Here is a 26,632-nt window from a genome sequence, read left to right on the forward strand (position 1 = left end):
TAACCTTAACGTTTCAACCCCTTGTCTCGTAATATCGAGTCACACTTCTGCCATGGACTATAGATCAAATATAACGAAGATATTATCTATCTGTCTCAGAATGAATTCAATTTTACAAATTCTAATCTCACTGTCGTATTTCGATACTGTCCTCGAATAAATTCCTCAAGATCGAAATATCTAAAATCAACGTACATACCATATTTACGTGAAAAAAAGAAAAACATCACAAGATAAATGATGAAAAACTACAATCTGAATATTCTTCACCTTCGTGTACAACTACCCGTTATCGTCAAACCCTTGCAACTTCCAATGTACGTTCGACACTGAAAATCGACACGGAGCCATCGGCGTTAAGCGGAGACCTGAAGCCCCCGACGATCGATCGTCTCGGTTTGTCGACTACCGTTTCTCAGTGGCTGCAGAGTCGACGATTCGCGAATCACAACAATTCGCTGGTAGCGTACATACTGCTCAGGTCCACGTGACATCTAGTGGATGATATAGATTCAGCGAGCGCGTCGAACCTGCTACGACATGGCACGATGACGTCAAAGAGGTCACGTTCAGAACATCCGGCGTGCGTAAAGCACATTTTGGCCATTTTTCGGCCACAGGCCTATCGATTCGCGAACGTCGTCGCCAGACCATTTCCGTTCGACTTCGTGAAGAGTTTTCGGAGGGTGGCGGCGGGGGGAGGGGGGGAGCGACACAAATTCGATTCGTTTCGAGAGCGCATACGCCGCGCAATGACTGCGTCCTTTAAAATTGGATTCCTGAATAGCATTACGAGGGAACTTATTGTGTTGGTTGCTGGACCAGAGGTTCTCAATCGGTGTCTTTCACCGATTAGTGGATTCAGAACGAAAATAATTCGTAGACTTGGAAAAAACGCTTTGGTCTTTGTCAATTTCTAATAATAGAAACTTACGAAGGATAGAGGAAGAAAAGAAATTATTTTTATCGGTGTTTTTACTCCGATATCAGTGGATGGCGAAAAAGAATGTTCTCTCTCGTATGAAATAGTGGAAATTGAGATAAATCAAGTTCAAATCCACGAACTTTTGCGAGAATCCAATAATACACGTACCTATAGAATTATCGTTTTAATGTATGTAATTGTGTAACTTGTTATACGAAGAAGAAGACAAATATCGTTATTGACAGCGGTAATTAAGATTCGTTCCAAGAAGAATGTTGAGAAGAACGAGATATCGTACTGAATAATGGTAATTAAGATTTATTCGAGCAACACAGACAGGCTGAACGATACTTGCGCTGTAACGGACGTTTTTTATGCTAGATCCTCGGTCGTAGATCATTAAATATTTTATGTCGAGAGCCTCGAGAATCTTCTTATTTATTTTATTACTTCTTTTACCTAAAAAAACTTTTCCGCTTCTCTTAGTTGCTGAACTTTCCTATAGCTAACATTTCTCTGACATGTTTCTTAATTACACGGTCTTCCCGATCGAAGAATCAATTTTTCGTTGACTAGTCGTTTTTGATTTCCTACGGTGAATGATATCTTCATTCCTAACAACCTGTATAATTACATTAACCTCTTCACGCTCACGGACAACATGTCTTACGAACTAATTCTGTCTCGAATTTATGAATGAAATACCTCACGTCTTAACCCTTTCTTTCATGCTTGATGTTGCGTATACGCAACACCGTACTTTAATTTAATTAATTAACTGATTAATTAAACAAATAAAATCCGGATGAAAGGCTTCGTATCCACTAAATATCATAAGACGTACTTATGTGTCATGTATAATATGTTTTACATAAGTATTCTCACGTACGCATTTTCTGCATTTTTCCCTGTCGGAGCTATAATTGTATAAAAATTCGCATTAATAAAAAATAGAATCGATGTATTTCTCAAACCAAAACGAAATTCGGTTCTGAAAAGATCAGCGATATCTCATCCATACGTCGCAAGCACGACATCGAACCGCGTCTATGGATGCGGAAGGATTAAGAGGCGAATAGAACTGTTTCACTTCGGGTAAAACGTGCTTGAAACGATCGTGTCGCTTCCTTGGTCGCGGCTTCGCACAAAGATTATCGGAAAACGGCGCGTTTAAATGCGAGCAGATGTACTTAAAGCGACAGATGCTTCGATGGCGATGCGAGAAATGGCCGCGCGTCGCCACGAATTCGTTGCTAGCTTGGCACAAGCCGCCCCGGGATTCAGGGTGTTTCGACGAGTCGAAAAACAGTCGTCGCTCGATCGATACTCGCCTCTCGTTCTTCCTGTACACACACTTGCGAACGTTCATGCGTGCACACGTATACACGTACGTGTTTCAAATACACGTATATGTATTTCAGGATTAACTAAAATTAAACTCGGTCGAGCCGAATGCGAGCAAGGACGATCTATTGACATTAACCAGTTTCGCAAATAGGACGCCGGTCGGCAGATGGCAGACACCAGAAGAAGAAAAGCAGATCTCGTTCGCGAGATTTCCAAAAGGCGATTCGATCGCTCGAAACACGAAACGCCATCTGCTGTACGAGGATAATTAGATTCTCGTAATGCAAGATAGAATTTTTGTTGACTGGCTCGAAATGGTATTGAGATCGGTTCTTATTGCCTTTGACGAACGAGCTGCAAAGGTTTCCGGTTCGGAACGGGTAATCCGATAGATGATACGTTTTGTCGCGATGTTTTCATTCTTCTTTACAGAGAGAACCTCTTTTCGTCCTTTACGATTGTCAAATGTTAAAGAGAACTGGCCATGTTAGAGATAAAATCACCTGTGTGTAACTACCGTTACGCTAAATAGAAACAAGTATTCTGTCTTCTACATCTTCTGACAGAGAAGCTCGAACGAAGAGGAATCGTGGTAAATCTCGCGTATGTAGATGGATACTTCAGGAACGGTAAAAGTAAAAAAAATTAGTTTAAAAAACTAATATTTGTAGTTTTATCATCAAAGAATTATCGTTACACGTTTGCCTATGCTCCTGTGATATTTTTATGCAAGGGGAAAAAGTTTTATCGAAGACACGGTAAACATCGTAAAATCTCGGGAAATTTGGCTAGACGCGGCTCCATCGTCGCAATGGATCGACGAACCGCGGCTAACGACCACGAAAACTGGATTTCACACTCGGCTGATGAAGGCCGCGTCCCGGAGAACCCGGCCCGTGTACCAAGGACGAAATTCCCTTGGCAAGGTGGCCGGGTCGATCGTTACTCGCGCGATTTCGCTGTCGCAACGTCTTCGCGCCTGCCTCTCTTCCAGGAAAATCGAGTTTTCACCGTTTTCCCTTTTACCAAGATAGAAAGGGAAAACGGGAGGAGAGAGGAAGGAAAGGGGAGGTTGTGTTAATTTATACGAAATGTTAAGTCCGCGTCTCTTAATCGAGTCAATTGTCCTGGGCGACGATTAATCGACTTTTCCTTTCGCAGAATGAACGGAGTGAAGCGAGCAATCTGTTCACATCTTCCGTGTTTTCTGAACGAGATGAAAATTACGCGACAAGGTGAACAAGTTCTTCGTTCTATAAGTTCTTCTTTTTCAAAGATGATTTTTTTACTGGCGTTGGAGGCACAGTTTGCCTTATAATTATGGTTAGTTAGCTTCTCGATTGAGATCAAACTTATACAGTAACGCGAATAAATTCCTTTTAGTTGTAAGACTATACTGTACATTTGTAAGATGTTCCTCTTTTTCTTAAATCTTGAACTGGTATTGTTAGATTATAAGTGGTATATTACAACAGTTTGACATATCATTTAATTTTGGACTATACGTACTTTCTTTTTTTCCATTCTTTACCTGCTAAATATCATTAATGGTTACTAAAATGGTCGTAAGGTGGTAGAAAAAAGTGGAAGCGACTAAAAAATAGACGATGGAACGATGTCGGGAGATTTTATAAAGGAAAGGAGCGAAGCAGGAGCACGAGAGAAAGCAAGGAACCCGAGCAAAGGAGGCAAGGGCAGGGAGTAGTTCACCGTTGCGAGACGTTTCGCCGAGAGGCGGTCAGGAAGTGGGACGAATTTTTCGACTTCCGCGGCTCGATCGATCCCTTGTGCCCCGGCAGGCTCTCAATATCCATTATTACGACGAAATAGGCGCGCGGGCGCACCTCGGCGCCTCCCTTTTGCCGACAAAAAAAAAAAAACCGGTGAAAACGCGAAAGCGACGACGTCGAATCGAAACGCTCTTTAATCGCTCGCTTCATTTGCTACACGAATCGAATTGAATTTCTTTTTCCTCCTCTTCCGAAAATCGACTTTTCGTCGCGTCAACCGATTTGTGGGATCGTTTAACCCTAATGCGATCCACTTTAATCCTAAATCGAGTAAAAGCTAAATAAGGATTGAGAGTGAAAGTTCTACGGAATTATGATATACGTATAATAACAAAGTTGTAAAATATTTTATAGAAATGGAAGAGAGATTCCAATCGTATTTAATGAACGAGTAATAATCGAATAATTTTCTATGTTTCCCAAAAGATCGTTAATAGAGATTTAAATTAAACAAATGCTCGATATTTGCTATGCTAAAATGATAATAACGCGATTGAACGATTATACGCTTTAACAAGTATATAACGTATATAACACACATAAGCCTAAACGAAGAGGAATGATGGCAAATCTCGCGTATGTAAATGGGGACTTTAGCAATAGTAAAAGTAAAAAGAATTAGTGTTTGTAGATTTATCATCAAAGAATTATCGTTACACGTTTGCTTATGCTGCTCTGGTATTTTTCTACAAAGGGAAAAAGTACAAAATTTTCTCAATAGTCGATCCATTAACGCCAGAATTACTAATGTTTTAAATTTACTTAAATATATTACACGTAAATGTGAATTTAAGAATTTATCTGAATCTAATCATGTTGGAATTTTAATTTGCAAAATTAACATACTTTAATAACCATAAGAAGAATAATATGAATTCCATCATTTCGACAAATTTCATAGTCTTAATGATGAATATGACTTTAAACTAGAATTCAGAATGCATAATCTCACGAATCAAGCCCTCGTTCCAAACCATCGAAAAACTCTTCCTTATTACCATTCCATGTCATTCTCTTATAAAAAGTCCAAAGAAAATTACAAAGAAAATCCTCTTATTCATCCATCATCGGCAACCTCATCCACCCCGAAAGAAAAGAACATCGAATGGTAGACGGATCGGTCGATTGGTTTGGATCGATCCGCGGAAAGGGGTGATTCTCCCTTTGGTTCGAACGCGAACCGAATAATCGGCATTGGGCGGGCTTTTCGGTTCCGGTTTCTCGATAAATCGAACTGTACGAAGCCTGTCAACGGTAGCAAAGAGGAGAGAAAGAGGATCCGGCGAGTGTTCGGTTACTGGACAGCGTCGGATCCGACGATTCGCGCGCGTTTCACTCGTCGAACCGATAACCGTGTCCGATAACCGGCTGCAATTGCCTCAGGGTTATCGTACATCAGGCCAATCAACTCTACTCGGGCCTGGGAAGACGTTGAGAAACGGCTCATTCACTTTTCCACGGCCTTGGAAAGCGAAAACGAAACGTGTTTCATGATTTGTTGACTTTGCTTGATCGCAGAGGAAATTGAACGATGACTATGTTTCGGCTGGATGCCGGGTGACATTGATAGGGTGCTTTTGTTTGATTGCAATAGGGAGGGTGATTGATGATTATGATGATTAGGATGGAATGGTTTATGTGTTTGGAAATGGAGCGGCATGATCCGTGGATTGCCGGCGGAGTTGGAGCACCGTGTGAGGAATCGGATTGTAATGGATTGGAATGTATAGGTTTCACGGTGTATAGATACGATTTTAAATTGTTTTGTTGATCAAATGATACCATTCGTTTGTCTAAGCGTGTGATAATATTTTTTATACTATAATAAATTGAACTACTTATTGTATTTATATAAAACTTCAAACACTATTTGGCGAGGATGAAGTGTATATATCATACCTCAACAATATCGCGTGCAATTTGTATTCTTTTTAACCAAGAGCACGTCAATTATAATATATCCGTTTGTTTCGTGTCTTAAAGTTCTATTATAATTAATCCATAAACGTCGCACATATGCGTATGACGTTGGTGGCTGGTATTCTGCAGATTAACTGTCTGCAAAAATTGTTATCGTTGATGAGAATTTCGTATGTGTAAATATGTGCAGCATTTATATCATATGCGCACAAAACAATATTTTCCACTTTCCAAAAATGTGAATTCGCATGAACGTTCCCAATATCTGTATTGTTTCCCAAATTCATATCAATATTTAGGACAGAAATCGCGACAAAACATGGGCGGAGCGCGTGGACGAGCACGTTGTCAGTGAGATCACCCATTGCCCATTTGCTCCAGGCTGATTCAACTGTGGTCCCCACTGCTTGATCCTCATGTCGTGCTCCGCCCATGATGTCCAGCGATTTCTAGAACCTGCTGCGTGTGCCTTCGTTCGCGTAGGTCACGTATAAAATTTTCCAGCGATGCCATTAGCGTAGAAATAAATCGCGCGAAAACTCGACCGCAAAAGAGACCGCAAAACGCGCGGCGTATCGCACGTCACTGATGCGATCTTCGTTGAAGATCGCTGCCCCCGGCGGTTCCAACGCGCGATTCCCGACCGGCACGTGTGAATCGCCGCTCCCGGCGACGTAACACGACGTAATACCGCGCAAGAGGCGGCGTGGGCGTTGACACTTCTTTCGGTTGCCTCCGGACTATCCGTCTTTCTTGTTATTGTAGCAACGACGTAGTAAATACCTACAGGGTGTTCCACAAGTGGTTGTTTATATACAGTGGCTACGAAAAGTATTTATAGACGATTGTATTTATTATTGCATTTACATGCTAGTCAACGCCTTAATGTATCGTTCTTTTCACAATTTTGTCTTTACAGCAAGTATTCGTCGAGTGTATATAATATATGTCGGGTTATCATTAGGATTTAAGGCGCGTAATGATTCTTCGTTTGAATTAGCCATTGATTTACGAAACAGAGAATATATTTACGCGAGTAAACAAGATTTTACAAAATATTATGAATAATGAGTTTAATAAATGATAAGATTAACAAACGATAAGTTTAACTAATAATTAGATTAAAGAATAATAAGTTTAACGAACAATAAGAGGAACGAATAATATGTCTTACGAATAATAAATTTAACGAATAATGAGATTAACGATTGATAGGTTTTACGAATAATGAATTTAATTAACGCTATTAACAATGTTCCGGGGTTCAAACGAATCCACGGTCAACGGGATAACTCTTTACTATGCGTAGAATAATTTTAAACACAAAAATACGATTGCTGAGACACTCGGTAAATTGCTCGATGTATCACTTTCCAAGGCGATCACACGAATGAATATCTGATGAAAATCTTTTTCGCTATACGACTGCATTTGTTTGTTATATGCTCGCTGGAGACATCGAGAAGGTTCCAATCGTTGTTGCTAGGCAATTTCTGTCAAAAGTTTGTTGTATACTCTTTGAAAACATCGAGAAAGATCCAAACGCCGTTACTAGGCAGTTTCTGTCTGGAGATTGATTCCTAATACAACGTGTGTCCCATTATATCGACATCTCTAAAGTACAATTCTATGTGATTTCTAGGGAGAACAATACAACCGATCCACACCTTCGTCAGGCAAAACGTTTATCCCGTGACCGTGGCTATGTTCAGCGACCAGTTGTCACCTCGAACCCACTTTCGCTTTCACGAATATCAAACAATTACAAATGACAATTGCTTAATTACAGTTGTGATAAAATCTAGGCTAAAGCGTTAGAAGGCTTCCTCAAAATTGCAAAGGGAAGGCTCCGGTTTTCCTTTCATCTCCGGCATATATATTCTTCATAATTCCAATGTTATGTCTTACGTTTTTAACACGGTAAGACGCAAGACGCAAGGCAGAAAGCGAAAGAAAGTAAGTGTTTTTACGAATACGAATGAAATCTTTAATATGAAATTGTCTCCATCTTGAGGGAAATTGAGCTTGATACCTATTTTTGATAGCGAAAAGGAAGGGAATTGATTTATATCTGCAGTTCCGAAAAAGTCAGCTCTTGAAATTCTACGATTTAAAACGAAACATTCTTTACGGTGTGAACAGCATTACCAAATACTTCTACTGAATCATATTGGAAAGAAAACCAAAGGCCAAAGTCGACTTCTCCATTCTTAGCTTCTGGAATTATTTCTCTTCGTAAGACCGACGTCTAAGAAAATTCCTCGCGCCTCGACCCACCTCCCTCGATAACTTATCGTTGCAACCTTGGCATAAAAAGGCGACAATGCAGCCAATTAACCGGTTCGCGCGTAGGGATACTTCTCCTCCGCAGAGTATACGTATCGATCCAATTGCAGCGAAACCCGGCAAGTGACAAACGTTTTCAAGGGTTGATCGATGTCGGAGGGCGAGGATATCATGCCAGTTGCACGATCGCAATTCCGTCTCCGACTTTCAACTTCAAACTATCCGAGACCAACTTTCTCTTTCATTCTATCCCAGAAATACAAGTTTTCACGCGAATGAAAAGGAAACGAAAGAAAATGTTTCAAAGGGTTGTTCGATGGAAAACTATTGCAGCAGTCGCATAATAGCGATTTGTTCTGCAATTTTCGACCTCAAACCCATCAAAATTATCTTCCTTGTCCATTTTAGAAATTCTTTACATCACCTTCTTTTTTTTCTACACGAAAGAAAAGAAGAAAATACTTCAAAGGGTTAACCGATATCCGAGGACGTGGCTAATACGTCGATTGCACGATTGCGATTTCGTCTTTCGTCTTCAATTCCAGTCGGAATCAAGCTTCTTGTTTATTCGAGTAATACACGCATTCGTTTCACAGAACAGAAAAAGATGCAAACGAAAGTGAGAAAAAGAAAAGGGAGAAGAACTTGTGGAGGAATTTGAGGGGTTAAAATCGCTTACCCTCGGCCATGAAACGGGTCAAAACAGTGAGAAAGGCGATAAAAATTGGGGCATCGCGGATGGCCTCTCGACAGCAGCCAGGTGTACGATGAACTCGAGGGTGGCCTCCTGTTTCGCGAGCAGAAAGACACGGGGGGTGAGCCTTCCCTCGGGATAAAGAGGGTGTTAAGATCCGCGATGGTGTGGGTTGTTGTGACGGCAATGCTTGTATACCGGTCGGGGCCTTCGACTCGTGCCGCTGCCCATCTATCATCCGAGCATCTCTTCCCATTCCTCTCGTTTTTCTTTTTCTTTTTCCTTTTTACCTTGCCTTTGTCGTGCGTCGTCCCGCAACTCCTAACCGATCGACGCTGTCTCAATGTACTCGTAAAAATCACGAAATGTTTGGAGAAGTGTTATATGTGCAACTTGTTCGTTTTTTAAAATCAAAAGTAGCTGCACAGAATGTGAAATTACAGATGGCTATTTCATATTTGGAATTTTAATTGTTACAATCGTCTAACGATTCTAATACTATCGCGATATTATAGCGCGATCATTTTTTATTTAATTATTTCTACAAAACGACAGTTCTGTGCTATTTATATTTTTTTTTGCTAGTTTTCTAATGGGATAGAGATAAAAGCTATTTGGTAGAGGAAAATTTAAATTTGTTATTAAAACTACTTTATACGTTTTTATAATTCTTATCTAATTAAAATGACGAAATAAGGATGTCCTTTTTCCTGCTACAAGGGACAGAAGTCTAAAAAATCGGGATGCCCCAGTTTCAACTGCCTGTCGCGATTATTATGAAATGTTGGAGGGCAGAGACGTCGCGTCCCTCTTCTAGCAAGGCGTAGAACATAGAGGAGTTTAACATAATCGGTTGTCATTGTCGCGGCATAATGGAGCAACGAAGGTGATGCATATACGATGACGGGTTATTCAGTGATCGATTTCGAGAATCGCATATTATTTGCACTCGACAGGCTATCATCGAGCGGAACAACAATTTTCTCGTTTAATCGCGGCTCATCACGAGATGCGCTCTGCCTACGCACGGCTGTCCGTGAAAGTCACGATAATAGCTGTCAGTGACTCACTTAAGGTCAGCTCTCGGAAAGTGGCACGATAAAGACAAGAAGCAACTACGAGTCGACGACTCGTGAAAATCATCGTCGATCTGTTGAACTTTCCAGTAAAATCTCGCTCCTTGCCACGTCCGACATATGTTCTAAGAAACTTTGGAAGTTTAACTGTTTTACAATTCCATTCAGTTGTAATTTATTACGAAAGCTGAGAAAGAAATTTGATTCAATATTTTTCAAAATATTTCAACAAAATTTTTCGAACGTATACCATGTTATAATCGCTAAGAAGCATTAAATATTTAGGGTACTGTTAGGGTACTGTTGAGTTTCTATAATGCAGCAAAATTGCTGTTACTGAAACGCGAGAGAGAAGCGTTATTGACTACGAATGATAGGATGGAAACTGGCAGATCTAGCTGGACGATTGGTAAGAACAGCTAACATCGCTCATTTTACACCCACATCTCTAGAATCCCTAACGGATAAACGCGTTTCATAGAACACATTCCTCTTATCAGTATCAACGACCGGCCGTTCGATTCTCTGCCGAACATTGATCTGAATGTTTTTCTTATCGCAGTTCCATTTCACACAGAAAATAAAGAAAAGGAAGAGAAAGGACAAAAAATCTTACGCAAGAAAAGAAAGATCGAGTTAAAAAATATTGTTTAAATGAAATACTACGACTTCTCGATTTTCACGTGATTAGTATGAGAAAACTTTGCTTGTCGAGGAACGAATCGATTCGTTTTAATTGTTAGGCGAGCATGTTTTATCGTGACGAGAAGAGAGAGAGAGAGAGAGAGAGAGAGAGAGAGAGAGAGACGAAAGCAAAGGAGAGAAAGGAGAAAGAGAGAAGTAGCGCTAGGCCGTATCGGCAGCAAACAACACGTTTGTTTCTGAACGAGTCTGAGTTCGATACGCGATTATTATGACCCGCGACGAGCCTTGAACTTGCCCTACGATAAGCGGAGCTGCTTACGAGACGGCGACGCCGCGCGGCTGTTTGTTGCACACCGCTCTGTACACGCTTGCCCGCGACTTTGCCATTAAATTGACTCGCGTCGGAGTACAATGACCTCGTGCATTCGAGTTTTCAAAACGAACTCTCCACGTCTACTCGTGGCTCGTTCTCGCTTTCGATGCCATTATCCTATCGAATCGAATCGTTCTAAAGCGTGCTTCTTTTTTCAATAAAGGTTAAATGTGGGTTTCGAAAATTTTTTGGAGTTCGTTTTACTTTTCGATGACTATCTTATCGAATTGAAGCAATTAAAGATATTTTAAATATCTCCTATCATCGTATAGATTTTGCAGAGGTATTGAAGAGGTTCACTATTTTGATAATCGTTTGTCCACATGTTTGAGAAATTTCACTACTTCGTAGTAATATAATTTTAATAATTGTTCGATGATTATTTAGTAGTACTTCTGAGAAAATTTTATTGCAGATGTTTCGATAAAACTTAAATGGGTCTGAGAATATTTAACTCAGTCTCTTACGAAATGAATTGCGATTGCAAATAAATTGCGACCGTGTGGTGTGCGGCGAGGAATGCAATTTTCTGTTCTAATCAGAATCGGTAGTCGAGGAGCAGTACATTCGGTATAATCAACTTGCGGCAAGTTATTGGTAAATCGATGTTGTTAGAATGGCATGTGATTTTCTGTTGTATCAACGTGAACGTCACAGTCTCCTTCTTTTTTTAATAATTTTCATATGTGTAGCTCCTTGGTATCAAACAATTGAACCGTAGCATTGCAAATGCATAATTGACGATAACCTCCACTTGCAGCGCAACGTCTCTGATAAATAAAAGGAAGTAAATCATTCCCGTTATTTCAACAAAAAATCACGAGAAAAGCTTCTTCCTATTTTAAAACTCTGAACTGATCAGTCTTCGTTTTTAAACACTTGTTCCACATTTTCAAAAACGAACATTGTCTATTTTAAACATCTAAATTGATCAATCTCTCCTTTTAAATACTTAATAAAAATACTTGTTCGACATTATAGAGTCACCAGCTCTCGATAATATTCTTTCTCATTTAAAAATTCATTCAAGTCCAATAAAAACTCATAAAGCGCAACAATTTCTTAGGAATAAAAACCAGAAGAGGGAAAATATAGGAGAACAAATTTTACAATGCTCGTTTTTGAGCACAGTTCGAATCCGTCGCTAGGAAAAGCAACTGAACAGCCGAACAGCCAGCCAGCCAGCCAGCCAACGAGCCAGTCAACCCACCAACCCCCTATTCAATGTCGTTACAATAATAAACCACCTCGGTTATCTGTATTTCTGTATTTCCCTCTGGGATTCTCGGCACATTCAGGCATCGGGGCCAAGTTCAGCCTCTATCTATATATACACGGAGCGTTCTATAACGCGGCTGTATGCCAGTGTTTATCCTATCCTGGCATCCGTGCGCCACCCCTTTCTCCCAGCGGGCGCCGCGTGCACCTGGATTTTCACGAATTTCAAGGGAAACATGGGCCGACAACCAACCCCACCCTTCGAACGATGTCGCGTGCCGACCACCTTCATTTTCGCGCTCGTTTCATCGCCCCTTCGATCCACTCGTTCTCGCGGAATTACTCCAGTTACGCGGGCGCGAACGCATGCGGCGCAACAGGATTCCTCTTCCAGCGAAAGTGAATGCAGACAGAGCGAATTTGTAACTTTTCGAGTGTTTTACGCGCCGATGTGTTTTTTTAAAGGGGAGAAGTTTTCAGTAAAGAAATGATTGCAAACGAAAATTTGGGGACTGTTTAATAAATTACGAAAGACCCGTTTAAAGAAATATCACGTTTCGATCGTTTCAACGTGCTTCAATCAGAAAAGTATATTTTGTATATTAAAATAGTAAATGTTGGTAACTAATATCTGCTCTATATAAGTCTGTAGATTGTTCTACGTATACTCCATTCGGATTAGATTAAGTTTAAATTCACTTTGGGTGCCGAACGATCCTCGCATATCCCTAACCACGAAAGAATTTCGCATATACCATTGATAAGTGATCGTGAAAATTCCAAGCTTCGTCGATGAAAACGAAATTGATTGATAAAAAATACTAACCTTTTTCTCGGTGAGTTTCTCGCACCGCCTCATTTTGCAGATCTGATGGCTCTTGTCGTTGCGGCATGGCGCGCAATCTCCGCAATTGTCCTTGCGTTGACATCCGATGCACTCGCCGCACCTTTTGCGTTTCTTTTTGGCCGGTTTGTCGCTGAGTCCGCCGTCACCGTCGGCGTCGGCCATGCCGCCACCAAGGTGATGGGCCCCCCTGTTCGCAGTGGATGAAACCGCGGCTACTTGCCCGGAACTCTCGACATTTCCGGCGCCAGCGCTGTCTTCGGACTCCATCGAGCCGGCTCGCATTTTTCTACGCTCTTTTTTCCTGCCGTCGATGCCGATCGGCCTGGATGTAGGTGACGAGTCAAGCACCGTGGACATCGGGTTCTGGAAATTGGCGTGATGCAACTGAGGATACTCTGGCTTAACCACGGTCAACACCGTGTGATGAGGATGTCCAGGAGGCGGAGGCGGGAACGCCTGCACCGGACTGGAACCCAGCAACTGAATGTGCCTTTCGTCGAGTAGCTGCTGTTGAAGCGCCGGCACCTCTCTAGCTTGAACGGGAGCCGGTACCAAAGGATAACCGACGCTGCCTCTATGCGGATGCGGGGCTGGGAGCGGCGTGCCGAGCGTGTGGAAGCTAGGCAGGCCGACCGCCGACGTGACAGGTGGAGAGTGCGATATCGAGGCTGGCGACAATGGCGTGAGCGCGGTTAATTGAGGCTCTGCCTCGCTAGGAGCCGTAAATTGACTCGCGAAGCTGGGCAGACCTTCGGCGGCTGGCGCGGCGGTCGGCGCACCGCCACCAACGGCATTCTTCGACTCCCATGGCCTGTACTGGCTGGCGAGAACCACCTCACCCCGTGAATCGATCAAGCGACCCGTCAGTCCCTCGTAGTAGTCCCAGGAGGATGTCAGACCGAGTCCAACGTCCTGGGAGTGAAGGGTAGTCAGTGTTGTCGAGCTATCCATCGCGTTATCCCCGGCGAAGCTGCTGAATGGCGGCAGGTGACGCGCCGGATCACCTGGACCGACCGAGCTCGGCGAGGTCGCGACCGCCGCCGGAGGGCTTCCTGTTACCCTCTCGGTGGCGACGACCTCCTTCGTTACCTCGGCGCTCATCTTCCCCGCCACGTCATCTCGACGTGAACCCCCTGCACGCAGGAGGTCGTGTTACTTTTCTGCTTCCGAGAATACTATGTTTCTGACACTGGTCCGGGACGAAATCAACGACAGCGCGAAAGAATATACGGTGCGTATGCGGCTGTATACGCACACGAATTTCCGATCTTTCGATCTTGTTTCCTCTATCGGGTGATTTTATAGACGCTCGTTTTTCCACGATCGTGATTGGACGCTCGTTATCGGGATTATCCGCTTTGCTCGACGCGTGCTCGGGACTCGTTCCCACAGCACCGTGACATCTGGGAGAACGGGTCGAATATTCTTTCTCTATCGATGCCTTTCCGTGCCTCAAACCTTCCGTTGGTCGATACTGAAACGCGGGTTTCTCCTAACGATTCTTTTGGTGTGTTTTCTCTGCTGGTGTTGCCTTTCTTTCTAGCTTCGTACCTTTGCGTTGTCTCGGTGTATGTGTTTCTTTATCGTGTGTATCGGTGTGTATCGATGTGTATCAGCGTGTATGTGTGATTTTCCTGAATTTCTTCCTCTTGCCTCTCGTTTAGAGCTCTTCTTCGTTCCTCTTTCGCGTTCACTCTTGTCGCTATTCTCACTTGCTCTCGTTCTCTCGTTCGTACGTACGCTTTCGCTCTCTCTCTCGCTCTCTATAACTCTATTTCTGTCGTTTGTACTCAACAGGTTTAGGCTACGAACTGAAGTAGATCGGTTTCTCTGGGAGTAATTATATGCGAGTCCCCTTTTCCGGATATATAGGGCGGCCTGCGTTCTCTCCGTCTGTCTTTCGCTTTGGATGGGACTCTTCTTCTTTCCTTAATTAGATATTCTCATACGCGCTCTTTAAGAGTAGGTGCGTCTGTCTTACTTTTTTCTTCTTTTTTCTTTTTTTTTATTTTTTTAAAAAAAAGAACGTCAACCCTTACTTTTAGTTTGCCTATCACGTAAAATTTGTTTATTATAAGCTTAGAAAACTTTGTCGGTCAGATTTTTTCATTTACTTATTTCGTATGCTTCTGTTTTGCGCTTTTTTTTTTCTTCTTCTAATTAAATCTGCTCGCGAAGAGATCGCCGCTCGTCTAGCTGGTTAGTGAGTATATCGTTAGCTCGCTGAGTGATTAGTAGAAAAAAAGAAATGGTAGATTCTTTGGTTTACGGTTTTTACTTCTTCTTTCTTCTTTTTTCCCTTTTGTTTCGTTTGTCTTTTGTTTTTAAATCTGATCTTAAACGTACAACAATCGTGTTAAACGCGTTTCTCCGTTTTTTTGCTTTCTTACTCTGTTTCCTTTCCTTTTTCGTTTTTTTTTTTTTTCGTTTCGTCTTTCGATTTGGCACTGGCGGACTTTTTTTTATTTTTTCTTTTTTTTGTTTCAGATATACTTTGTACACTAATTAGATACTATAGCTCTTAATGCTTTGTCTTCTTCTGAACTTAAGCTCTTGGAATATCTTTCTTCTTCTTCTTCTTCTTTCTTTTCGCTTTTTTCCTTTCTTCCTTTGTTTTACGTCGATATAAACACACTAATTACTTCTTTCGCGTTTCGTAAGAAAATAGAAATCACTTGAGGTTAATGTGGCTTGTTAGAAGGCGGTTGATTTGTACGATCTGCAACAGAAAGACACAACACGATATTAAAATCAGTCGTTTTACAACTAAATCTATAACACAGTTAATATAATTCGTTTCTCATCCATAACTTCGCACAACGATCATTTTCACTGTACACACTCTTACGTTTTTCGGGACGAACATTTCAACATTCAGAAACAAAAAGAATATACAATGGCTACAAAATGTACTTGCACGAATCCTTATTCTTTACTGAAGTGTTATCTGATTAAATTCTACTCATATATTTGGATCTAATTAGCTACATAGTATGTAAATGCTACGGTCAATACAATGGGATGCAAATAAATACTTTCTGTAGCCATCGTAGTTATCTCTAGCCTCTTGAGAAATAAAAAGTTTTCACATCACACTCCCACACTTTCTATCATCATTTTCGTACACTTCAACGCCTCCAGAAAAGGAAAGAAAGAATTCTTATAATTTCTCATAAAGAATAAAAAAGGTTTCGATGAAAATAATCTTTTGCGAAAATAATCTCACTATACTTTCTCAAAAAAAAAAAAAAAAAAAAAAAAGGAAAGAAAAAGAAAATATAAGAAAAGGAAAAGAAATTTGGCAGACGATCGAAATTCGTGACGAGTTGCTTCGGAAAAAACGGAGCGTTTCGAGATAAAAACGCCCCGATGACGAGGCTCATTGAGTCCTCCCCCTTCTCCATGGTCACGTGAGGCGATCGTAAGCGAGAACGTGACACGCGACTACGTGGGAACGTGTCATAGACGTTACCATAACGTGACCATCGCTAAGCCAAGGTTACTATTACGTTCGGCGTGTCTGCACACCTACTCGCTCGCTTTGATACCCGCGAATGTTGTGCCCTAGTCCCCGGACGGTTCATTCAGCGTTGCTTAGACCGCTGATGATGGCTACGAGCTTTTCGCGTTCTACAATTCTTTGTTTTCATAAAAACTGCACAGTCACTCTTTGTCATTGATCTTCGTAATGTATATATTTTGTACTCGATTTAATTCTGGAAATATAATATTCATATTTTGTGTATTGTAGTATTGTTAATTCATGAATGGTTCAAGGTCCGCGCATGGTAAATGGTAAATAATTTAACATGGTAAATGAAATTATTTTGAGAGATTATTTTGAATGTTTAAGGTGGAAGAAATAGCATTGTATGTTAAAAGTATAGTTGTTATGTTACATATATTATTATATATTACATATACTATATATAACAGTTTGCAGAATAGAACGTGGTGTTCTATGAAAGAGTCATACAGGTATTGCATTAAATGGAACTCCACAACTCCTAAACTTTGATATTCTACCACATTATTTAACCAATAAATATATCATCATATTGTATTTTATTTTATTCTATCGTTGACCCACCGTCAACTTACCCTGTTTTAAGAAATTAATCACCCTAAAATGTTTAATTTGTACTATCATCGAAGTATATTTACTATACCACCTAACCTTTGATTCTACGCTTCCTTTCTTATACAATCTACCCTCGTTTACTCCAATATTCGATCGATAAATATCGAATAACATGAAACTATCGTACAATAAGTTAATACACGCATTATTAAGAAATCAAAGGAATTCTTCTACAGAATTCAATGAGTGAGCGATTCGCAAGCGGTTCCAAGCCATCGTCAAAAAGCGGTGCGATGTTGGTCCTCTGTGAGATATCGACCGCCGTTTAACCCTTCTCTGTCCTTCTAACAACCTCTCTCTATCTTTCTCTCTCTCTCTCTCTCTTTCTCCCTTTCTCTGTCTCTTATTCGCAGTGCATAGAGTAAGTACACATCCACACGATCAGCAATGCTACGCTACTATACGTATGTTCATGTTTGTGTGGATATGTGAATGTGTACGTGTGCTGTTGGCGCGCGCACGCCAGCCAGCTTTTGCACGGCTGGTGGATGCACATAATGGCCGGTACATAGAGAGAGCAATAGCTCTGTCGCTATCTCGCGGCCGGTTCTCCATCGCTCCGCGCCACTCTCGCTGCAAAACTCTCTCTAATAGCTTTACAGCTGTGGCCGACGGAGCTTTCGCTATCGTTGGAAACTTGCACTGTCGTTCGACGCGCACTTTCGCTTGCTGTGAATTAAAACGCGAGTCACGTTGCCTCTTCGTTCGAACTTGCGCGCGAATGCTGTTCGTCCCTTCTTCCATTCTTCGAGTATATTTCATTTGAGATTGCTTGAGAATTGTTTCATTCGATTGTGTTCAATTTAAAATCGTTTAAGAACCGTTTTAACGGTGAAACGTGTTAAAAGAATTGTACGAGCTGAAAGTGGCCTTTACAAGGATTTTGTTTGCCTTTGAAACGCTCACTTCTGGCTTTAACACGTCTTGCGTTTCATCGATCGTACTTCATTTCGACTTTTTCAGACAGATTGTCGACGTTTACAAGCATACAGAATAACCAACGGTATATGCCACAGCTCGTAATTTAATTGCAATGGTGCAATTAAAATAGAATTTATTAATGTAATAAAGAATCGTGCGTGTCAATCGGGGACCTTTATTTTGTTTTTGTATTAGAAAGAGAATTTAGTTTTCTGGATGGCACGCCATTTTCGGGCTCGAACGTTGATATTTCCCATTTTCGAACGAGGAAAGATAATACGCTATTCGATATTATTTATACGAACGTAAGAATTTAACTCACATTTCATAATGAAAAATAAAAAAGCTTTCATACACCAGAAAGTATTTTAATTAAGATTAATTAAGCTTCGTATTAAGATTCTTTCCTACCTAAGATATCTTTAATATCGAGTACAGTAAGATAGCAACGATAATTGCAGCAATTTTTTCAGGATATTTTCCTAAGGAAACACAGCGCAGATACAAACAAAATTTTCCGAAGATATAGTTATACAAATAAGATCTGACTAAAAAGACTAAAAATTTCAAGGCACACTACATCTTGCGCATACCACGCTGCGTCGACACGTGACATGGGACAAAGACAAATTCGGCCAGTTGGGTCGAATTAACGAAGAATCGAACAGTTCCACGAATTTCCTTGAACGAACCGCTGTGCATCAGAAATAACGACATTTGAGCGAACAGCTCGCTGCCAGGAATTCTTCGTTCCAGCACGAGACTACGATCCACTGGGTGTCACCTATTAGCACGTCTTTCAGAAAAACACAAGTGTCTTCAAACATCAGTCCACTTTTCGAAAAAGAATTTCATCAAATAAAAAAAAAAAAATGAATAAAAAAAGAAAGACCGCAAATTGAATGTCAGGAAAATAAATTCCTAAAATAAATTTCAAGGATAAATTCTTCGCAAATTCCTGCAATAAATTGTCTACAAAAATACTAAAAGAATTCCACTTCTATTTCAGTTGAAATTTCCAACAATTCAAAATTCACGGTTCATTAGGAAATCCAAGTCACGATATTTTAGTTTTGTGTGGAAACACCTGCACGAAGGATCAGCACGCAGGCCACAGGAGATTGAACTCTCCTCTAACTGTCCATAAATCTAATCTACACTGAATACCGCGAACTTTAGTCTTTAAAGGTCGCGAAACTCGCCGCGCTGATAGCACGGCCGCGGAGAACGTCTGCGTTCCCTTCTGTTCGCGAAAAAAACATTAGTTCGAGAAAAGAAGTTCGAAAGAAACCGGCGAATTCATGACACGGGTATATGTTCGGCCTGCTCGAATATAAATTGCTGCAGTCGCTTGAAAATCGATTCGGCTGCTATCGGCGTCCGACTTGACGCGAAACTTTCCCGCTTCCTCGAGATGTTTTATCGTTTCTCAGATTCCTCCGGCCACGGGATCGGTATAAATTAAAGCTATCTCTCGAATGGATTTCGATTTCCTTTGGAAATGGACCGATGTGTACATATAGGTAAGCACGTGCGTGTCTGCATTTGTATGTTTGGGAAGAGAGGCGAGTTTCAAGATACGTAATTAGAATTTATGGGCTTGTTTTTAGGTGGAAATATTGGAGTGAGCGACGCAAGATACGTGGAGCAATGAAATTTAGAAGGAATTATGGGCTTGTAATGAGTAATTTGTAATGCGTAACTTGAATCATCGAAAATTACCACAAAACTTACAGTCAAAAGATTTTCAGAACATAACCCACGGTTACTCCAATTTGTAGAAACCTGTCTGATAGACTTTACCAGTTTTACCAAAAGTGTAGGTGTATTACGCGCTTGTCTGTATTATGCCGTAAAAATTTCAACAACATAATCTTTTGAATTCACTGTCACATCGAACACAAAACTACAAATTTCATTGCAGTCTTTATACCTTAATTCCCCTTGAAGAATGTCATTATAGAATTTAAAGAACTAATTATGATAAGATCAACAACTTAATTCATACGTTTCTACATAGATGTATTCGTGTAAGCTACAAATAAGCCTCCAACCGGATTTCGAATAATCAATAAAAAAAGATGCAAATTGCTAGAAAAATCTCAAATTATTATACCAGCGAATAGATTCAAGAATTACCATAAATTTCCAGGCGGAGCGAAGACTAATTGTCGGAAAATAAGATGTGAGAGTGCAAGAACGGATCTATGAGTACGCATAGCGGAAGGGGCGTCGCGACGGCGGAAGACGAGACGAAATTTCGAAAAGCTACGTCGCGGCCGTGAAAAGAAGCAGGAAGAGGGGACGCAGCTGGCGCCTGGTCGCGTTGTTGCACTCTCGTCGAATCGACCGTGTACGAGAGGGCCCTGACTGCTTTGTGTGCGTACGAGTTGCGCGCAGAAAAATTCAATAGCGCGCGCGCTGGTCGCGCTAGCGTGCGTAGCGACACCGAACGATATATCCCGTCGTCGGCACGCAGGAGCGCGGCTTCCCAGAAGCGCAACGCGCCGCGGACCAGCTGGCCAACAGAAAGAGAGATCGGAGATTCCGCGCGCTTGGAATTAATATTAGACGGCGACGAGTGCGCGCCATCGAAAAAACCGAGCTAACGAAACCTGTGCTACGAGGCGACCCGGACCTTTGTGCGCGCGGAATATTCTACAGCCGCACACGAACACACGTTGCTGAAAATTAATAACAATTGTGGCAAGAGACGTTGAATAATTATCGTATGAATTTCAATTGTCGAATGTTTCGAGTTTTAGAAATATGGTGTTGAAAAGTGGTTTCATTTGGTGTAATTAAACAGAGAGAGAGAGAAAGAAGGAGATATTCTTAGGATGAAATTTACATGTACCGTCGAAAACAAATTGATTAGAGAATAATGCAAATAACTTGATTCTTGAGAAATTAAATGTTAATTATGTATATAATTATTCTAGTATTTAAAATTGAAAAACTTTTAGAAAATGATGTTACATAATAAGTTTGCCTTTTGAGTGGCGAATAATGATTGAATTAGTATCAAGTGGAAATTTGTTCACCTTCTTGTACAAGACTGATAATTCGCTAAAAAGAATCTAAACTTCCCGTGTATGAGAAGTAACTCGTACTGATAAAACTCATATCTCCTTAAACTTCTTTGTAAAAACCTACATTCAGTTTTAGGTATTAAACATTAAAAAATTCTATTAAAAAACCAATCTCGTTATGTGATTTTAACGAGGGAACTTTCATTCCTTGTATGATTTGCAAACTAATTTTTTTTTTAAATTATAGACACTTATCGGTAGACGCTACCCTTTTGATATATTTTATCTTGAAAAATCAATTCTCTTAAGTATGTATATCTCATCGAAGCGCAAGCTGCATCGCACCCTGTACATCGAGCAAAGGATAATTGTCAACGACACGTTCGTGCGTATATCGTCGTTCGACCGTAGCGTGCTCCTTTCTTCCTTTTTTTTTTTTTTTTATTTTTACAAGAAACGACGCCGCGGAATTCTGCGCGTCTCGTTTCGTTATTATCGTGTACCCGTATCGAGCAGTTACGGCTGGCTCGAACTCCTTTGTTCCACTCGGCCACGGCGTCGCGCCGCGTTATCGTGACGCGGGCGAATTTCGCCTCGACGATTTTGCACGCGGCCGCACGGCACGCATGGAATTGTCGATTCGTCGCAGACTTTGCTCCTTCCTACTGATACGGCGATGCTTGGAAAAACAGAAAATTTCAGCTAAAGAGCAAGTTACAGTAAAAGAATGTCGAATTGACTATTTGCTTCAGATAGAAGTTACGTGTTCCTTCCTTTTTTTTTCTGCGTAACTATTTAAAAAAAAAGTATCTTGTAATTTTAGAAATATATCATCTGAGGCAAACAAAATTGTTACTTGAAGCTCTGAAAATTTTCGGAATATTCTTAGAGAAAATTATGAATCGTTGATTCGTTCCAATTATATGTCTTCTCCTTTTTTTTTTTTTTTTAAGGATTAGTGCAACCGGTTTTTACCCAGGTTCAGTGTAAGCAGTTATGCAACTGTTCGAAAGAAAAGTTTAGGAAAAGAAAAAATAGGTATTTTAAACGTTCTTGTAAACATTGTGCACTCCAAAACCAAGTTTCAAATGATGCACAGACGAAAACCAGTAAAGAGGCACTCGACGAATGTATACATACATATACTGATTGATACATATGCTTGAGAGAATCACAGTTTAGGTAATCTTATCGCTCACGGAGGTGTTCGATAGTCCAAAAGTTCCGACAAGTTATGTAACTCAGATATCGCGTGTCAAACGGTGTAGTGTTCGATGTAACAGTTCCTGTATCATTAACATACTCTAAACAATCATAATTTTACACGGGAATTATCATTATCAACTTGACATTGTAGCTCACAAACTTCAACCACAACCTTCAACTAAACCGACTGTAGTTTTAATTTCACACAAAGGCGTAGATATTATACGTCAGGATAATTCTCACTTCAAAAATTAGAATATCATTTACGAATCTATAAACCACTTACAAATTGTACTCCAAGAACTTTTAGTACAAATGATCAACAATTTGAACATTTTTTTTACTGAAGTTGGTCGTGACATTTTCTCTTATCCTTTATTAAACGAAAATAAATTCAACTAACAATTTGTTTATATACTATCAGTGGATTTATTATTTCTCTTATCTGTTTCTCACCAAAACAGAATAAAACTATAACTTTTATTAACATGCAAATTATCAAAAGATCCAAATATATCAGCGAGAAAAACATCCTAAGAATTAGAAATTCATTAACCTGAAGACACGAAGAGCAAAATCAAAGTCAACGCAAATGGAATAGAAACTGTCAACCAGAATTCTACAACTCTTCCTGATACGCAAATTAGAAAGAAATCATCTTTCAGCAAAAACCATGGAAAGACAGAAAGAAGCACTTTAGCAACGAGAAATTCATAAACGACAAGGCCTGTAACGGGATGCCAAAGCGACTCCAATGGCATACCAAGAATTAAATAAAACTCTATAACTTTTCCTAATATAGACACAAGCTACCAGAAAAGATTCTACTCTCGCAAATACTAACAAAACCAACGAAAAAGATCCTAGAAACGAAAAATTCATTAACAAGTCGAACTGAAATGCAATCTACCCTATGGTCGAGGAGCAGGAAGCAAGAGCAGTAGGTGAACCGGTGGGAAATCGGCGAGAGTGTCAGCGGGGGTTCATAATTATTATTCGGGCCCGGTTCCGCTTATCTCCGTTTCCGCAGGCGTAAATCCACAGCGATAAGCTCGGTTTTTCACGAGACTCGGCGTACGTCGCGCGCTAATTCCGGCATTACGGCGACGAGGAACAAAAATGGCGGTGCGCCTCGGTCGCCCGCTGGCGCGCGCGCGCTCATGTCACGTCCCCCGTCCCCGCTAGAGGCCGAAAAAAGGAAAGGCGAAGAAGAAAAAAAGACGAGCTCTCCTCTCTCGCGGCGGCCCCAAGCAAAAAAGCTCCGGGTATACTTTCGCCGACCTCGTGGTGGCGAGCGCGCGCACCCGCGCCCGCTCGACTCTCGCGACAAAGGCTGCTTGATTCAAGGTCCCACGCACACGCACACGTCGCTGGATCCATACACACGGGCTCACGAATGCACGCGTTCGTCCGAGCGCATGCTGCCAGCGGCGTGGCCAGCTAATATGGTGCCCCACGAAAATACGGGTACGGCACAGCCCTCCTCAGTTCGAATCTCCTATCTAACATTTTTTCATTTTTCGAGATACGTTGAAACATTTCACGTTCCCCGTGTTGTTTGATTTTTCGAGTCTTCGCAGCATGTTGATGCACATATGAGCTGAAGGTCATAAGGACGTAAGTCAGTTCACTGCTACTTTGTGAAACGAAATGCTGTTTTATGTTTATCGACTTTGAGATTAAGAAGGACGTACCGCGACACAAAATAAAATTATTTGTTAGCTGCTGTGAAAGAAGATACAAGTGATTTGGTTAAATATCGAGTTGGACGTACTTATACGTGCGAGAGGAAACTAGGAGAGATTGGAGGAATCGATGAAAGTGTAAGGAGTTTGATAAATAGTTTAGTGGTGGTATTTGGATGTAGAAGGAAATTGAGAGGTTGGAAGAATTGATGGAGCTGTGAATTTGTAGATTGATGGAGTAGGAGGTGATTGGTAGAATAGGGAGTGGGACAGGAGAGAAGGTATGTTGATACAATTGGAACATTATGAAATAGAAAAATTAACAGCTAATGAAAGTGAACGATGAAGCAAACTATGGCAGAAAATGCTTCAAATTTGAACAAAGTATCAGAATTATAAAGACGACGCGATTGTAGAAGACGGCAGTACTTTGTAAAAGTCCAACGCCTGTCGTCTATTAGGATCGTGAATCTGAAAATAGACGTGAATGCAAAACCATGAACCACAGAATCGACAAACTTAAAAGATGACGGTGGTAGCAACAGATTTAAGCAAAACACAATTTACAAGAGATTTACAGCATCAGGGCGAAGCGTGAATCGAGGATCCGAGCGAAGCATTAACTTTACACGAGCTATCGATAAGATTCGCGTGTCGAGATCGAACTTGGAGGAAGTTTATCTGGATCGGAAGAACGATAAGTATTGGCTCGATGTCTGGGCCAAGCACGCTCTCGTGAGTGTCAAGCACGAAACGAATAAAATTCGAAGAGAAGTATTTCGGAGCACGGTTTCCAATATGGTGAAAGATAGCCTCATGCATAGAGGAGAAAACGAACCAGCGATTGTCGGAAGAAAAGTCGCAGCTGAAGGTATCATGAAACGGTATTTACTCCCGTATTAAGTAGCAATAAATAGCGAAGAAAGAAGCCGTGATAACTGACGTCATCCACTTACTCAAGTCATAACAATACTGTTTTTGTAGCGGCGATTACTAGCATCGTCGAAGAATATATAACTTATTCATCCGCTGAAAGCTACGGCCTCGCATACTACGCCATTGATAACCTCTCTTCGATGCCAGTGCATTCGTTGTACGAAGCACACCGTAGCTCAACATTCGTACGTAAGTACCACGATTATCGATTCGCCGACAACAGAAACGTTCCACCCTGGATCCGATTTCAACTTTTTCCTCCCGACCGACCCGTTTACCCTAAGCCACCCATTTTTCAGTTCTCTAAATCCCTGGGTGTCACTTTCTTTGTCGCGAGTTACACGTTCGATAAAAAGGCTAGAAATCGATCAAGAGAAAGAGAAAATGGAGTAAAAACGCGGCAAAACGATCATAGACGTGGACGTTGTTCCCAGGAACGACCGGGTCACTTGTTGCTGGCGTGCACCGGCGTCGAAATCGCTCGGACGGGACGCGGGGACGGGCATTGGTCAAGCGACGCTTTTACGGCACTGCGTACGGTGTTCGACGGCGGACGAACGCGCTCGAGTGCGCATTGATTCGCGCGAGTGCGCGCGGCTCTGTGTGCTGGAACACGTACGCGTAACACGCGCGTGTATTCGCCGTATGCACGTTGGTTTGGCCGTCGTAAAACGGACCACAGCTGGTGTTGTACCGTGCACGAACGTCCACGCAGACCACGGCCGCGCGATACGTATGCACACTGCACATGCACGCACGTGCGCGAGTAAGAGCACAGGGAGTGCGCATGCGCTCGTGCACTTTCACGATATGTACCGCAAACGTACGTCGTGACGACGTAACATGCGGTACACCGGCGTACACCGAGCGTACATACGGAGCGAAACGGTAGAACGGGTAAGAACCGGGGCGAAACGAAATAGAAAAGAACGCTAGAGGGACACGAGGTATTAAGAACGGCTGTATGTAATGCCTATGCTGAGGACGTTGTTGAAGACGTTACGTATATGTTTGAAAAACGACAGCAGTGGCATTCTCGTGTAAAGAGGTGCGTAACGGTCCGACTAGGTAGAGAAGAGTGGTGGGGGTAAGGGGGGCGGGCACACTGTTAAACCCACCCACACAAGCACATGATATCGGAAATGATATAAAATTGCGTCGAGCGCGCCGCTGATATTTAAATTGGTTCGCTAAACCACGGATTAATGCGCACAACGACGTCCGACAGCCCACGCAAAGAGCGGGCTTCGAAAAAGGGCGTACTACGAAAGGGAGAAAAAGGAACAAGAAACTATAACGTATACGCTCCGTTCTGGGCCGATCGGCGATCCTTCGAAAACAACGTTTCGCCATCGATACCTGTTTCTACGTTGGACAGGTGTTCGCTTCGCGTCTATACTGCTGTGAGCACCGCATATGCATATGTATTTCGTTTCTTTATCAACGTCGTTCGATACTTCATGCAACTGCTTCGCCTTTTCCGTTGGTTTACTTTCGTTCTTTTTACCTCGTTCGATCGAGCTAGATCACGGAACGCGTAGTCACTGAAGACCGGTTATGATGGTTGCGACGGTTACGAATGGGTCTAAA

The 26,632-nt window shown here is 41.6% G+C and overlaps 1 protein-coding gene across 8 annotated transcripts in view; it reads right to left on the reverse strand.

Moving 5' to 3' along the window:
• LOC126871324 (DNA N6-methyl adenine demethylase-like) overlaps positions 1-26,632 on the reverse strand; it is a 146,128-nt gene that overhangs the window by 115,269 nt on the left and 4,227 nt on the right. For 7 of the 8 annotated variants that reach the window (XM_050629978.1, XM_050629975.1, XM_050629980.1 and 4 more), the window contains one exon: positions 13,101-15,840. In XM_050629978.1, the coding sequence (XP_050485935.1) occupies positions 13,101-14,222 (1,122 nt within the window). In that variant the 5' untranslated portion in view covers positions 14,223-15,840. Of the gene's footprint in view, positions 1-13,100; positions 15,841-25,062; positions 25,524-26,632 lie in introns of those variants that run through there. The other variant, XM_050629979.1, reaches the window with a different exon arrangement.

The sequence above is a fragment of the Bombus huntii genome, chromosome 11 (assembly GCF_024542735.1).
Source record: "Bombus huntii isolate Logan2020A chromosome 11, iyBomHunt1.1, whole genome shotgun sequence".
Classification (NCBI taxonomy): domain Eukaryota; kingdom Metazoa; phylum Arthropoda; class Insecta; order Hymenoptera; family Apidae; genus Bombus; species Bombus huntii.